Source organism: Nymphaea colorata, chromosome 8 (assembly GCF_008831285.2).
Source record: "Nymphaea colorata isolate Beijing-Zhang1983 chromosome 8, ASM883128v2, whole genome shotgun sequence".
NCBI classification, from domain to species: Eukaryota; Viridiplantae; Streptophyta; class Magnoliopsida; order Nymphaeales; family Nymphaeaceae; genus Nymphaea; species Nymphaea colorata.
In genome coordinates, this window is record NC_045145.1 from 19,173,624 (window position 1) to 19,189,182 (window position 15,559).

General features: G+C 39.7%; 1 protein-coding gene across 1 annotated transcript; it reads right to left on the reverse strand.

Moving 5' to 3' along the window:
- Positions 1-5,352: 5,352 nt before the first annotated feature.
- LOC116258438 (protein trichome birefringence-like 1) lies at positions 5,353-8,818 on the reverse strand. The gene is made up of 5 exons (XM_031635601.2): positions 7,389-8,818; positions 6,863-7,055; positions 6,541-6,734; positions 6,016-6,174; positions 5,353-5,909 (listed from the first exon to the last, which is right to left on the reverse strand). Exons 1-5 carry the CDS (start codon positions 8,744-8,746, stop codon positions 5,546-5,548), a joined length of 2,268 nt encoding a protein of 755 aa, XP_031491461.1. The 5' UTR covers positions 8,747-8,818; the 3' UTR covers positions 5,353-5,545.
- Between the last annotated feature and the right edge of the window lie 6,741 nt (positions 8,819-15,559).

Below are 15,559 nucleotides of genomic sequence, written 5' to 3' on the forward strand. Positions count from 1 at the left end.
ACACAATTTCTTCTTGGAGCCCTTATGAACAGATTGGAGCTGGTACTTCTCTCATTAATTTATCACTGCCGTAACTCGCAGCAGCGTTAGAAGCATTCATGGCGTTTTTTACCATAAGGTTAAGTGTTTGAGAATTTGACTGCTTGCAATTTTATTTCTGGTGCGTCCCGAAGAATATTATGTTGATATGGAAGCTGATTACTTGTAAATACTTTATTAAAAGAAATACACCTAACGCAGATTCGTACACGAAAATAATGTTGCGTGGATCGTATGGAGCTGGGCGTTGGTAAGCGTGGCACTCGACCATTAGACTACCGGGAGAAGTTGCTATCGTTTGATTGGCTTCTTGTGCATCTATTTAAGACGCCTGACCGAAAGATTAGTATCTACATGACTGACTACGTAACAATCACTCTCAAATTATACAGTTAATTCCCTATGGGCAGCTCGAGGAGGACCATCTATTAACAATTCCTACTGTATTCTGGACGTCGGAAGGGAATTAATTGAAGCCTGAATCCTCTACCAACTCCTTAGCTGTGCTTCCTCGATTTCTAAGCGTGCGTACGTGCATGATATTAGTCTGAGCTGAGACTTGAACCATTTGGTTCATTTTGCTCAATAAAGTTGTACCATAATCTGATAAACAATCTAAGACATCAAAGGCAGTTCATGCCTCTTGTTGATCTTATTATGTTTGAAAGGGCTTTTGTAATGCAGGAAAACCTTCATAACTCTCTGCATTATCGTGTTCTTATGAAGGAGAATATTCTACCTGATCATCTTCTCTCTTAATGGTAAAACCTTTTTTTTTTCCTTTCTTTTGCAGTGAACTGGGAGGAGGGGTTTCAAAAGATTCTTGTTAAGGAGCAGTAGTTATAAAAATTTTAACAAGAAAAGTGATCTTAGCTATATATATATATATATATATATATATATATATATATATATATATATATATATATATATATATTTGCGGATCTACAATTGCCGACATAGTGTCTACATCTAGCGTCGCCTCTACCACATCATGAGCGCTCATGGGCTTGCACACATGGTACCACTAGCGAGAAGCCAAAAATATTAAAGGCATGACGAATACTGCCAATCACATTTTTACCTTATGAACAGTGTTTGCTGATTACACTTTTCAAATTTTTTGTGGGGAAAAAGATTTAATAACTATGATTGATTAATCTGTGAATGCTTATGAAAGAAAATTACGTTTTTAACTAATGATACAATTGTCTGCTTTGGGTATATATCAACATTTAAGACTGGTAACGTTTTGTGCATTGAGTTATTTTACAGTTCAGGTGATAATTTGTAATTTCTCAAACATGAAACTTTCATCTGTAGATATAGCAAAAGTTGAGCAGTTATGATTATGACTTTTCTTGAATTAATCGTCCAAAGGGTCAAAGGGATATGGCTATACGGCCCATGGGTCTTATCATGTTCTTAATAATCCTGTAACCATAAGTACAAAATCGAACGAAGACCCTGGTCTTGCACGTGCCCTGCGGGCTCATGTTCTCGTGGACTTCCTCTGAGCTCTTTCAATATATGTGTATATATATTAATCTTCCTGCCAGAGTCTCCACCCAGAAAGAAGACAATGCTTCAGAATTATTCAATGACAAGCCGAGTGTGGGGTTTGCTTTTTCTTTCTTTTTTCTGAAACAATTCGTCTGCAACATTTTCCATCACCAAGTGAGTGATTACAAATGAATGGGATGGACGATGGAGGTCATAGGATTCTGATCAGCCTCATAATTTCTTCGTATTATGGGGATCTCTGCAAGGGAATCATATTGACCATTCCATCTCTACCTCCTTAAAGGAAAAGGACGGTCGAAGTTAATTGTATCTGTTGCAGTTCAGAAATGCAACTCCCACATGCATAATGGAACTTTAATTTCTTGCAAACGCCGAGACCATTTCACATTTCATTTTGTTTGGCTGGCCAGACACTATTAATTTCCTATTTTAATCGAACCTATCTACCTAAAGTTGACCAATAGTTGAGAAAAAGAAATAAGTTGATGACAGTAGAAGTTTGTGGAAAGAAGATATAACGACATTGTTACAAAAAAACGTGTATGTTATAGGATCAGTAAAAAAAATCAGTATAATACGGTTGTATATTTCGATAATAAAACGAAAAAATCTCGGTAAATTTTCAAAAAATTTAAAACATTTAATAAATTCTAAAATTTTTTAAAAAATCATAAAAAATACAAAAACGCAAAAAAAAGTGTATAAATACACCTATAATACGCGCTTTATTCAAATTTTTTATTTTCTAGTGTTTTTTTAAAAAAGAAGCGTCTTTTTAATGTTTAATGCGATTGAAGCATTTTTGGCATATTATATGCGTCTTTTTGAAAAAAAGACACGATCCACGACAAGTAAGGTGCTACTTCGAAACGAAAAAGACCAAAGAGCATGGTCTAGTGCTTGTAGAAATAAAAAATTAAACGAAATTGGCCTGGCTGCCCATTCGCTGCACAGTTCGATCCAGTGCTTCAGTTGAATCAGTTTTTAACCAACAAAAACTTTTGTTGTATCCAAGTTTATCAAAATAAAATTGATTTGGTACCCGTTTTATTGGAATTTGCCAATTTTCAAGATGATTCGGACCCATTTTTACATGAAATATTGATAAAGATTATGAGTAGCAGGTAGATACGCACATGCTTCGGCTATCGTGAGAGTAATTGAATTCATACTTCACCGAAGCAATTCTTGGAAAAAGTTAATGCACAGGTCCCGGAAGTGAGGTTACAAAGGAAAATGAACGATATGTCGTATTTTCAGTTGATTTGACAAAACGTTTTGACTAGCGGGGGAAACAGTAATATAAAAACTACAGAGTCAAAAGACAAAACACTGTGTTATATGTTTTTAAAGTATCAATGAGATTTTGTGGGGCTGGTTGATTCTTACAACAACATCAACAGGCTCTCATGTTTTTACTCCTTAGGCTAAGTAAGCACTCATAAATGGAAAGACGAGCGCTTAATTTTGCTTGAATTACGGTTAAAGGTTGAGATCTGGAGAAGTTTCCGGGGAAAAACTATAGGATTTGTTGCAGGATGCTTACTCTGCACAGTCCTTTCGGTCGGGTTCCACCGTTCTCTTGAGATAAAGATATAAAAAGATGTTGGCGTGCTTGAGCTTGAAGATGGAGATGTGGCCAAGACATAAAGTCTCGTTGTTTCTCCTGTTGGGCAGAGGAGTCTTCAATTATTGTACCAGAAAACTTAACCAGGAGAACTCTACTGAGCAATCGTACTCGTATCTATAGACGGCAAAATCTTCGGGCCACTGCAGGGTATCTTCTGCTTCCAAGTTAACATATTTTCACCAACACAGTAGAATGTAGGAGTATTAAAAGGTTCGACAGTTAGTATTCTGTGCATAGGTTAAAAAGAAGCAAAATATAGTATTCCTAATAAAGCTCACATCACTATTACCAACAAGTTCATAAGAATAAACTTTTCTGTTGTTTATCACAGTGGAGGCAAACGGATTTATGACGCCTGAATTGACACAAGTGTCTTCATTTTCTTGTGAGGTTAACTAGTCAGCTTTCAACTTCGAAAGGCGGCAAAGGAAAATCCAAGTTTCTTGTTTTCTTTTACAATTTTGAAGGAGACAGGCTAATTTAATTTGGAAACCAGTTTTGTTTCCTTCTGGAAATTTTGGCAATATTTTTCTCTTTAATGGTTGATCAATAAGAATTCCCCATGGCAAACAGGAAAAGAATTAAGCTTCTTTGGTGTAGTTTCTTGCTTCTTCTTGGGAAATTATATCGTGGCCATATTTACATTCTCCTCTGGTCGTCCCTCATCGATCTCCCATCCAATATGTCTTTTATCCAAATGTACAATATTTCTAGCTCCTACCGTCGTTCTAGATAAAGCTTTATCTCTGTAGCATTGCCATGCTTTGCATTAACCATGGCGGCATTACCGGAGAGTCGTATCCGGCAGGGTCACTGCGCGCGACGGTCCCCACCGTGCCGGACAGTGTCCGTCGCCCTCCTCTTCTTTACCCCTCGTAAACTTCACAATATTTCTGGTGCTCAAACAAATTAACTATGAAGCATTCGTTTTAGCTCTTCCGAAACGTCCAATTGCCAGTTGAAAGAAAACTGTGGCAGGACATGGTTTGCAAAAGACGAACATTTCGATTCAGTCCGTTTCATTCGTGGACGGGTGTCAAGCAAAACGTCGCTCTCCCCGCCCCCACCATCATTTTCTGAAGGGTTGCAGTCACAATTAATAAGAACAAGATATATATTCCTCTCGAGATCTTTCACCGGGATCTTTGTTTCTAAGAACGAAGTGTACATTTGCTTCCCACTTCACATGGTTATATATATATCAGAACCAAATCAGAAGAAGATCGATCTCTTCTCTAACTTCTTATTCCTAACTTCACCGAGCGGTTGAATTCCGAGGCAGAAATCGAGCCAGCTGGAAAGCGAATTTCATGGTTAAATTGTGTGGAGTGCTGCATGATCATTGTAGGACAAAGCGATGCCGAAATAATTTTGTCAAGGGATCCGTCTAATATTTGTCGGATTAGTTGATACAGTCCACAAGAGGTGTCATTGTCGATCGATCAGTGACATGATTTCTACCACGTGGTGCCTCGCCGAAAATCGACGAAACTTCAATTTCAGGTGCAAGAGGAGCTCATCCACTCATGGGATTCGGAATGAAAATTATTTGCCACAACTTTTCTAATTCGAATTCCAGGTTTACTTACTCCACGAAGATCAATCAAAGTAATAAAGCTTATGTCAGAAGCAAATGGCCAAAAGTGTCGTAGGCTTCAACGGTGAATAAGTGAAGCAGATTAACTTCAAAGTAATTCTTTGTTTCTTCTGACTGAATCTTGGTAACATCTATAGATTCCTCGTGAAGGTAGAAAACCATCAGGTTTAGGCGTCTATAAGAAACTTTCCAATTCTTGGGCATGTGCTCACTATTTAATCAAAAGTATTTCTTGCACCCCACTCTGTACATTCTTCAAAATACATGAAATTGTCCGAACTGTTATACTGTTTTTTCTAGTCATTCATGAAAACGAGTTTTGTCAGATAGTTTAGTTTCCGGAAATAGTGGTGCCACATTATATCAGCAAAAAGGGGCTTCTGCTACGGCCTTTTTACGCCAACTGGGGATTACTGGTTAAAAAGCTAGACTTGAAAGATTAATGGCTAAAAGTGATAAAGAGTTCGCGGGGTGTCTTTTTTCCGGCTGACTTTATGGCCGAGGTCTCGTGCCCGCTAAGCTTGAAATGAGAATATTTAAATGACAGTTCATTCTCCAAAGAGAACTTATGAAGCCATTTTTTGTCAAAAAAACGAGGTCTGGCCTTGGATATTCAAGGGATGAACTGTAATATGCACATTTCTTGGGGTCATCAAATTTGAATTTAATGGTACATCTAGACCACCAATATAGTAAGTGTAATGTAATGTTCTGGTCAAGCAGGTCCCACGGAGTTGAACTGTGGGCAGTTGGACCTAATCCGCTTGGTCCAGCTTTGTCTTCATTATTAGCATCGCGTACAGGAGTTCGTTCCATGTGTCCGGAATGCCGGGCAGACACCAGTGACTACAGTCCTGATACTTCTTCCGGACGATCTTGGGCGAAGTGTAGTCCTGATACTTCTTCCGGACGATCTTGGGCGAAGTGTAGATGGAAGGATGTGCATCTTTTCTGTAGTCTGTCAGTTTAGTTATGTTGAGATACGTGACCGGAGTTCTCATTTTGCGGATAACCTTCTCCGCCAACTTCATTTCCAGTGGTTGTGGAGAGAGGTAAGTGTCGTTCATTATTGGTTCTGCTTCTTTTTGGCAATGTCCACTAGAATTCCATTGCCTACCTCTTCAAGAAAATAAACAACCATTGGATTGCAAAAATTAAGTAGAAGTCAGCACCAAAGTGTGAGAGAATCAATTGAACCAACCAAACAGAAGTGGCAGCAGTTTACCTGTAATGTACATTTGAAAAAGCTCTGAAAAAAACTCTGGTCTTGTTGGGGTTCACATTTGCATCGATCCATTTAGCCCATGTCATGAGTGCCATCAAGTAAGCTCTTTTACTTTCAAGATAACCATACATACTGTTTCCGAGTTCAAAAAAGTCCTTCCTGCCACAATTCCGCATGTTAATTACACCAATAATCTTTAGGAAAAAAGCAGCATCCGGAGCGCCTTTGAGGAAACTGCATTGTACTTTCTTTTGTTTCTTTCTCTTTTGGTTGGAACAGTTTATATTCATCAGGCTCTTTAAGCTCAATTTTTGGCGACTTCTGAATTTGCCAATTTATATGTCACGTTAAAGGTAACTGAAAATATTTAGCACTATTAAATTGAAGCCAAGAAAAATAGTCTAACCCACTAATGTTTTCATAAAATTATGGATGAAATTTGCTTGTTTATCATTCGACACCAGCAGAAAAGAATTTTTTTTTGGCATATTTTAATATGTGGTATCTAGAGGGGTAAAATTTTACCCGTTATTGGTCTTGGCAGGAACCCACCAATGGCCAGAGTTGAAGATCAAAATATCAGCATTCTTGTAGCTTGGCGCAAAAGTCGCGATGTTGTCGAGCCTGAGCTTTTTTCTGATAGTGCCATTGGGGTGAGAAATCTCCTGTTCGTCGACTAAAAATGCCGACCAAAAGAACTCCAAGGTGCACTGGTAATCCTATACCACCAGGATCAAGAAACAGAGAATACAAACATCTCAATGATTCATTCAAAAGGAGAACAAAAGTATTTATATTTACGGACAAAAAGTTGAAGAAATCTAGAAAGGTAGGTTTCAAAACTAACCAAAAATCTGAATAGAGTTGCTTTGGATGTTCCAAGTTCATGAAGGCCGGACACTCCAACCATCCTTGTCTTGTCTTCAAGAGAGCTCCAAAGAAGACAAATAAGAGACCTCCACATGTTCCGGTTGAGGGAATCACCTACGAACGCAAGACGCTTCCCTCTTAGCCTCTCCAACATATCCTTTGGATCCAACCTTGAATAATTCGAAGCCACAACAGTCATATAAATAAGCTTTTGGCAAACAAAGAACAGGAGGAGCTCTCTTTTGTCAAATGTTCAAGACTCACTTCCGATCACAAATATAATAAAAATTTGAATTTGTTGATGTGCACCGCCTTTTTTTTTTTTTTTTCGCTGTATGACTTCTTTTACAATTGCTCTACAATTAAACATTTTTCTCCTATATTCACTTTTTATTTTTGCAAAAACAACCTTTATTCTTTTAAAATGTGACACTGAAAAACGTGACTCATTTTCAAGAAAATAAGAAAAAAAAGAAAGTGAATGATATTATTTATTGTTTTACCTTGGGATATTGCAGCCATTCGGCTGCCATCTCCATTTCTCGTAATTTCTATCTGGCCGCCCATTTTGATAGCAATTGGTGGAGGTTTCTACGTATGGGCAAGACCCTGCAGGGTAGTGAGGATAAGACTCATCCCACACCCACCTCCCATCAAATATGTCGCATTCCATCTTCGACTTGTCTGGGCCGACCGTTTTGGTGATCAACGGCCTCTCTCTTTCGGTGCCTTCACTCCTCACACCAGTCTTCATCCGCCAACCTTCGCTACTCACACCCGTCTTAATCCGCCACCCTGATCTCCTACCCTCTCTCCTTCCTTCTCTTCTCCCTTCTCTGCGCTTGCGTTGAACTTGCTGAATCTTTACAGGGACATCACCATCGTTCTCCTTCACGACATTGGTGGCGTTGCCGGTGAACGTGCCGTTTTCTCCGGGGAGAGTCACTGTTGGACTGCTAGTCATATTGCTAACGCTGTCTGGACTTATCTCCACCTCCAAGTCACGCTTCACGAAATTGGTGGCGTTCCCGGTGAACGTGCTGTTTTCTTCGGGGAAAGTCACTATGAGAGTGCTAGTCATATTGGTAACGCTGTCTGGAGTTCTCTCCGTCACCACGTTTTCCCCGGTGAGAGTCACCGTGGGGGTGCTGGTCATATTGTCCTCGCTATCTGGACTTCTCTCCACCTCCAAATCACCGACCACGAACGCGTTGCCACCGTATCGATATTGCCGCAAAATCTCTCGTTCTCGCGCCGAGATATTGTACCTTTCATTAGCCGCAACAAGCAGCTTTTCAAGCTCGTCTTCGACATCCAGAGACTGGAGGCGGCTGTCGCCAGTTGAGCCTGCGTCGTCGCCGGAAACTCCATTAACAGTTTGAGTCGGATTCCCAGTGGACGACGGGGAAGCAATTGGAAAAGCGCTATTTGGTTCTCGCTGGTAGCTGCCGGAGGGAATGGAATCATTCCCATCATCGTGGACCTTGAGCGAGAGAGGCGGGTCCACCTGCCTCATCTCCACCTCGTCAAAATTTAGTTCTTTTTCCTTGGACATTCCGCTGCGATGGCCGTCATTAAGTTTTTCAGAAGCACAGACGTTGGGATCAGGGAGTGCGTAAGAGGAGGCGGCCAACACCGAAGAAGAAGTAGAAGAGAGAGGGGCGGTCGTTCTGGAGAAGGAGAAAGAGAACGAAAAAGGAGCCTTCGCAGGACTGCACATTGCTAGGAGGAGTGTGAAGAACATAAAAGCCGTCAAGAAACCATAAGCAAAGGAAAGGGCATTCCCCGACGCGCGCAGACTAAGAAGGCGCTTGAGCCGGAGGGTGAGGACGGCCGGCAGGTCCTTCTTCGCTCCGTCCATGGGAAGCAAAAGGCTAGAAAATGAAACGAGAAGGGATGAGAGGAGAAGCTACGACATGAATAAGTGTGTGGAGTGAAGTTGGGGTTAAGTGATTTAATAGCGGTTGTACATACGCCAACTGCCTATTTTTCATCGTTTCCTTGAGTTTTTTTCATTCGGGTTTTCCTTTCATAGGCCCTACCTTTGTCTCTTATTTCTAAAACTGATCAACAAAGAACACATTTTACAAAAAACTTTCTCTAACATTTTTTTGTTTCCCAAGTAACCCGCATTTCACTCCAGACAGATTTCATGCAAATTGTGGTCCTTATTGCACGAAGTTAAAGGCAGAAAAGTTAAGATTGAAACTGAAAATTCCACTGTTTCAGTTCTCGTATACCTTCTTGGCAGGAACTAGTAGTCTTGAGTTACATGGAATCACGCATAATTATGAGAAGATGACAGTTACCTACCCTTGAGCAAAATGTGTAATTTTGAGAAGATGACGGTTCCATTTAACTGTAGAAAAATCAACACTTGAGAATTTCGCTACATACTTAAAATAAAAAGTAAGTTGGTTCTCTTTCTCATAGAATAATATCAGAGGTCAAAATGTTTCCGAGCATATGAACTGTATCGGTCACACACCCATCTGCCAAATACAGTAAAAAAAATTCTCATCCACATGCAGTCGATATATTTCCTGGTTTGATTTTTTTACATCTCAGTTATCGATTTTGACAAGGCACAATAATTCAATGGCGGAGAAGGGGTGCATGTCATGAAACCCCAAAAATATAGCTTGTACATTAGCTGACCAAGCATTTGTAGAGTCATCACCAACTCTCTTGAAAGAGTCGAGATGACTCAAGAGGCTTGTAGCCTCTTCCTTTGTTAAGTCGGTACAAGCCTCATTGTTTAAGTCGGTGCATGTGTAATGATGACATGAAATACAAATAAAAATAAAAAAATGAGAAAAAGAAATGAATGAGAAGTCGGTGGAAGCATCCACCACCGACTTTCTCTCCCTATAAATAGGGACGTTGGGCCATGGTGAGAGTGTGTGAAAAAATTGTGAGTTGGGTGTGCTCTATTTGTGAGCTTGTGAGTGTTAGCTCGTGTGTTCACTTCGTGAGCTTGAGCGTTGCAGTTTCAAGTGTGCGCTGCAAGGGCGTTAGGTGTGTTAGCTCACTGCGTGAGTCGAGGTGAGTTTTCTTAAGTCCTCTTTTGTAATATCCAGATTGATGAATAAATAAGTTTGCTTGTTCAAGTATACTTTGCCAAGTTATTATTGAGTATCAGTTTGGACGTCGAGACTCTGTTGGATTTTTTCCGCATAAATTTGAGTTTGTAGCTGAGTTATATTTAAGGCCTGCATTACGTTTCCGAACAAGTGGTATCAGAGCGAGGTTCTGTCTGAGGGCCGATTTATTGGAATAGTTATATCCTGAAATTATGGCGGCATTAGCGGTTGCATTAAACAATATTGAGAAACTTAACAACAGTAATTATAGCTACTGGAAATCCTGTATGGAGTCGTATTTTCTAGGACAAGAATTATGGGAGATAGTATTGAGATCAGACAGTAATATTCCTGTCGACGAGGAAGCGAAGAAGAAATGGATGATTAAAGCAGGAAAAACTTTATTTGCAATTATGGTATCAATCGAGAAAGATTTATTAGAGCATATACGAGAAGCTACGACTCCTAAAGAAGCATGGGATGCTTTTGCAACCCTATTTTCTCGAGCTAATGATGCCCGCCTGCAATTGTTAGAAAATGATCTAGCTACATTAACTGAGGGAAGCATGTTGATAGCAGAATATTTTATGAAGGTTAAAAATATCTATAGAGAGATATCTCAAATTGATCCTGAGTCAAAGATCAGTGAGGCCCGTATACGGAGAATACTTATTCGCGGACTTCGTCCAGAATTTGGCAGTTTCATAATTGGTGTTCAAAGCTGGCCAGTTCAACCAACTTTGTTTGAGTTAGAGAATCTCTTGATCAATCAAGAAACATTAGCGAAGCAAATGGCTGGGCTTTCTCTCAAGGGAAATAATGAGGAAGCTTTGTTTAGTAAGGGTCAGAGATCACGATGGCCAGCTAAGCCAGTCATTAGGTTTCCAAGTAGGAACATTGATAACAAGAAAGAGAAAAATGTACAAAAGAAAACAAGAGAAACTACACAGCAGTGGAGACCAAAGGTAAAATGTTTTAGATGTGGAAAATTGGGTCATATCGCTCGTGACTGCAAAGTCAGAATAAATGAAGGAAATGCAATCATGACAAGTAAGCAACATGGAGGAGCTAATGAGACCGTACAGAAAAGTTCGTTTCTGTACTCAATGGAGGTAAAAGAAAATATTACGCAAGAAGGATGCAATTCCGCCTATATAAAACCTCCAAAAGAAAAAGAAGAGAAGATCAATTATCAAACTGATTGGATAATTGATTCTGGATGCTCAAATCATATGACCGGTGATGAGAGCAAGTTCGTAAGTCTGAAAGAATATGATGGAAATCGAGTTGTTGTTACTGCTAACAACACAAAGCTTCCAGTGGCACATATTGGAGAAGCAAAGGTTGTAGCCAACTTTGGCAAAGACCGGATTTTACGGAACGTTTATCATGTTTCAGGAATGACTAAGAACTTGTTATCTGTGCCACAACTTACAGCGTTAGGTCACTATGTCGTGTTCGGCCCAAATGATGTGAAGGTTTATAAGGATGCAGATGTTCAAAGAACTCCCATGTTTGAAGGAAGGAAAGTTGAGTCAATATATGTCTTGTCCGCAGAAACAACATATATTGACAAAGCAAAGAAGCATGACACTGCAGATATCTGGCATGAGAGACTCGCTCATGTTGGATACAACAAACTTCGGGAGATGTCTAACAAGGGGCAGTTGATTGGCCTGCCCAAGCTTGAGGTACGAACAGATAAAGTATGCCCAGGATGTCAATATGGAAAGGCGCACATGAGGCCATACAAAGAATCAAAATATAAAGCTAAAGCGCCATTCGAGCTTGTGCATTCAGACGTATTCGGCAAAGTACCAGACCCATCAGTTGGAGGTAAGTGGTATTTTATCACTTTTATTGATGATTTTTCGAGATATACTTGGGTTTATTTTATGAAAGAAAAGTCTGAAGCACTTGAAAATTTTAAGGAGTTTCACCAAATGGTGAAAAATGAACTTAGGCATAGAATTCGGTGTCTACGAACCGATAATGGTGGTGAATATACATCCAATATGTTTATGGCATACACGAGACAACATGGTATTCAAAGACAATTCACATGTGCCTATACGCCACAACAAAATAGAGTGGCAGAAAGAAAAAATCGTCACATAGCAGAAACGTGCCGAAGCATGATGCATGCAAAGAACATGCCACCAAGATTTTGGGCCGAGTGTGTCAGCACCGCTGTACACGTAATTAATCGACTACCAATGACGAGATTGAATTTTAAGTCTCCATATGAAATGCTCCATAAAAAGAAGCCATCTGTGAGTTATTTTAGAGTATTTGGTTATGTTTGTTATGTTTTTATATCTGAGCAGCACAGGACTAAGTTCGACAAAAAGGCACAGAGGTGTGTCTTTGTCGGATATGACCCATATCGGAAAGGATGGAGATGTGCTAATCATAGCACTGGACAAGTTTATGTTTCTCGCGACGTCATCTTCGATGAAGCATCATCGTGGTGGTCAGAAGAGAAGAAGACGCTTCCAGACTCTCCAGTTCTTGAGAGAGATGTTCAAAACAAAATACAATTTGAGATGAATGAAGGAGAGCCTGAGCTTGAAGACACAGAAGCAAGACAGCCAGATAAAGAAGTTCATTGCCCAAGACAAGAAGAACGTACAGATCCATGGAGAATAGGAGTCAGTCCAATCCAACAAAGAACTGCAGAAGAAGAAAGACCATCACAATTCGAAGAGCCAGAAGGAGCTCCAATAGCACTAAGAAGATCAACGAGAATACGAAAACCAAATCCCAAGTATGTAGATGCAGATTGTGCCATTATGGAGGAGATCGAGCCAGCTTCCTTTGAAGAAGCAAAAGATGTTGAAAAGTGGCAATCAGCAATGAAAGATGAAATGAAGTCACTAGAACATAACGAAACCTGGGAGCTCGTTCCAAAGCCTGCAGGAGTAAAGCCCATTACTTGTAAATGGGTTTACAAAATAAAAAGAAAGACAGATGGCTCAGTTGATAGATATAAGGTTCGACTATTCGCGAGAGGATTTTCTCAGCAGTATAATATTGATTTTGAAGAAACTTTTAGTCCTGTTGCGAAGATCACATCCGTATGTATTCTGATAGCCATTGCTGCAAGCAAATCCTGGAAGCTATGGCAAATGGATGTGAAAAATGCTTTCTTATATGGAGATCTCGATCATGAAATCTATATGGAGCAGCTTGAAGGATTCAAATATTCAAACGAGTCAAACTACGTCTGCAAGCTAAGAAAAGCACTCTATGGACTGAAGCAAGCACCCAGAGCATGGTATGGAAAAATAGCTGAGTTTTTGGTGTTTAGTGGATTTCAAGTCTCTTCAGCAGATTCAAGTCTCTTCGTCAAGGCAAGAGGTACGAAACTTACTATCTTGTTAATTTATGTTGATGATTTAATTATCACTGGAGATGACAATGAAGAAATTAATCTCATTCGTGAACATCTCACGGTGAGATTTGAAATGAAAGAGCTGGGGGAGTTGCGACACTTCCTTGGATTGGAAATTGATTATGAATCTAGAGGACTATTTTTAAGTCAAAAGAAGTATGCTCATGACTTACTACGTAAGTATGGTATGTTCGGATGCAAACCTATCTCAACACCAATTGAGATAAATGCAAAGCTTAGAACTGACGAAGGAGACAAGCTAGAAGACGTTACTATGTATCGGCAACTGGTTGGAAGCCTAATCTACTTAACATTGACAAGACCAGACATTGCCTATGCAGTTGGTGTCGTGAGCAGGTTTATGCAAACTCCAAGAAAGACACATTTAGAAGCAGTAAAAAGAATATTAAGGTATATCAAAGGAACTCTTGACTTTGGTATACTTTATGAAAGAGGGACAACTTGTCAAGTTGTTGGTCATTGTCATGCGGATTATGCTGGAGACTTATCAACTCGAAGATCGACCACTGGATATACATTCATTCTTGGAAGTGGTGTAATTTCATGGTGCAGCAAGAGACAGCCGACAGTTTCACTGTCTACAACAGAAGCTGAATATAGAGCAGCATCTCAAGCAGCACAAGAATGTGTGTGGTTGATGCGACTGCTGAAAGACATTAAACAAGACGTGGATTATGCACTGAGACTCTACTGCGATAATCAAAGTGCAGTCAGACTTGCAGAAAATCTTGTCTTCCATTCTCGAACAAAACACATAGAAGTGGAACATCATTTTATCAGAGAAAAGGTACTCAGAGGAGAAATTCAATTGCAGCCAATCGCATCAGAAGATCAAGTTGCTGACATCTTTACCAAAGGCCTGCCAGTGCAAACGTTCACCAAGTTTCGAAGAATGTTAGGAGTCATAAGTAGAGAGTCGGTAATGGGGGGAGATTGTAGAGTCATCACCGACTCTCTTGGAAGAGTCGAGATGACTCAAGAGGCTTGTAGCCTCTTCCTTTGTTAAGTCGGTACAAGCCTCATTGTTTAAGTCGGTGCATGTGTAATGATGACATGAAATAAAAATAAAATAAAATAAAAATGAGAAAAAGAAATGAATGAGAAGTCGGTGGAAGCATCCACCACCGACTTTCTCTCCCTATAAATAGGGACGTTGGGCCATGGTGAGAGTATGTGAAAAAATTGTGAGTTGGGTGTGCTCTATTTGTGAGCTTGTGAGTGTTAGCTCGTGTGTTCACTTCGTGAGCTCGAGCGTTGCAGTTTCAAGTGTGCGCTGCAAGGGCGTTAGGTGTGTTAGCTCACTGCGTGAGTCAAGGTGAGTTTTCTTAAGTCCTCTTTTGTAATATTCAGTTTGATGAATAAATAAGTTTGCTTGTTCAAGTATACTTTGCCAAGTTATTATTGAGTATCAGTTTAGACGTCGAGACTCTGTTGGATTTTCTCTGCATAAATTTGAGTTTGTAGCTGAGTTATATTTAGGACCCGCATTACGTTTCCCAACAGCATTGTCTTTTCAACTTGACCACATGATGGTGTTCGCATATGCAAGCATTAATAAGGACGTATATCTTTTGGACCACATGACGCTACATTCTTAGTGGCACAAGATTTTGCCTCTTGTGATTGCCGTTTACTGTTGAACACAATGGAAGAAATAATTTACTAGATATACATTAATGAAAAGTTCAGAAGGGTGGTGATATTATCTATTCCCAAATTGACAGCACACCAATTCTTCATGAGTAGTAATATCGGACTTGGAAGTGAATATTATTTTGCAAAGATATTGTTTTATGATTGCACGAGTAGCCGAAATTCCCCATGTACCTAAGATCTAAGATTATATGTGACTCTGATTGTAATGACAATGCACCTTTAGGCCCCACCTTATATAACCCTGCCAACATAACCACATAAATTTGGCCGGCTGACGTTTTAGCTTTAGCGTGTAGAAAAAACAGCAAAAACTATTTAATCTATTTGAATCTTCCGAATCCCAACTATTTACGACTCTATACAAGGAACGGTGGCGGCTACACAAAGCACAATTATTATTGAAATCTTTTATACTCGATTAAATTGCAGCGTGGCTTGAGCTCATGGGATTGAAGTAAAGCAGCCTATATCATGGGGAAATTATTGAATAACTCTGTTTGATATTTCCCTTAGTTTTATG

Excerpts from the sequence above, each read along its gene's own strand:
- LOC116258438 (XM_031635601.2), bottom strand. The coding sequence starts at position 8,746 with ATGGACGGAGCGAAGAAGGACCTGCCGGCCGTCCTCACCCTCCGGCTC. Across the intron at positions 7,056-7,388 it reads AATGGCTGCAATATCCCAAG|GTTGGATCCAAAGGATATGT; the intron begins GTAAAACAATAA and ends GAATTATTCAAG. Across the intron at positions 6,175-6,540 it reads CCTGCCAAGACCAATAACGG|GAAGGACTTTTTTGAACTCG; the intron begins GTAAAATTTTAC and ends GAATTGTGGCAG.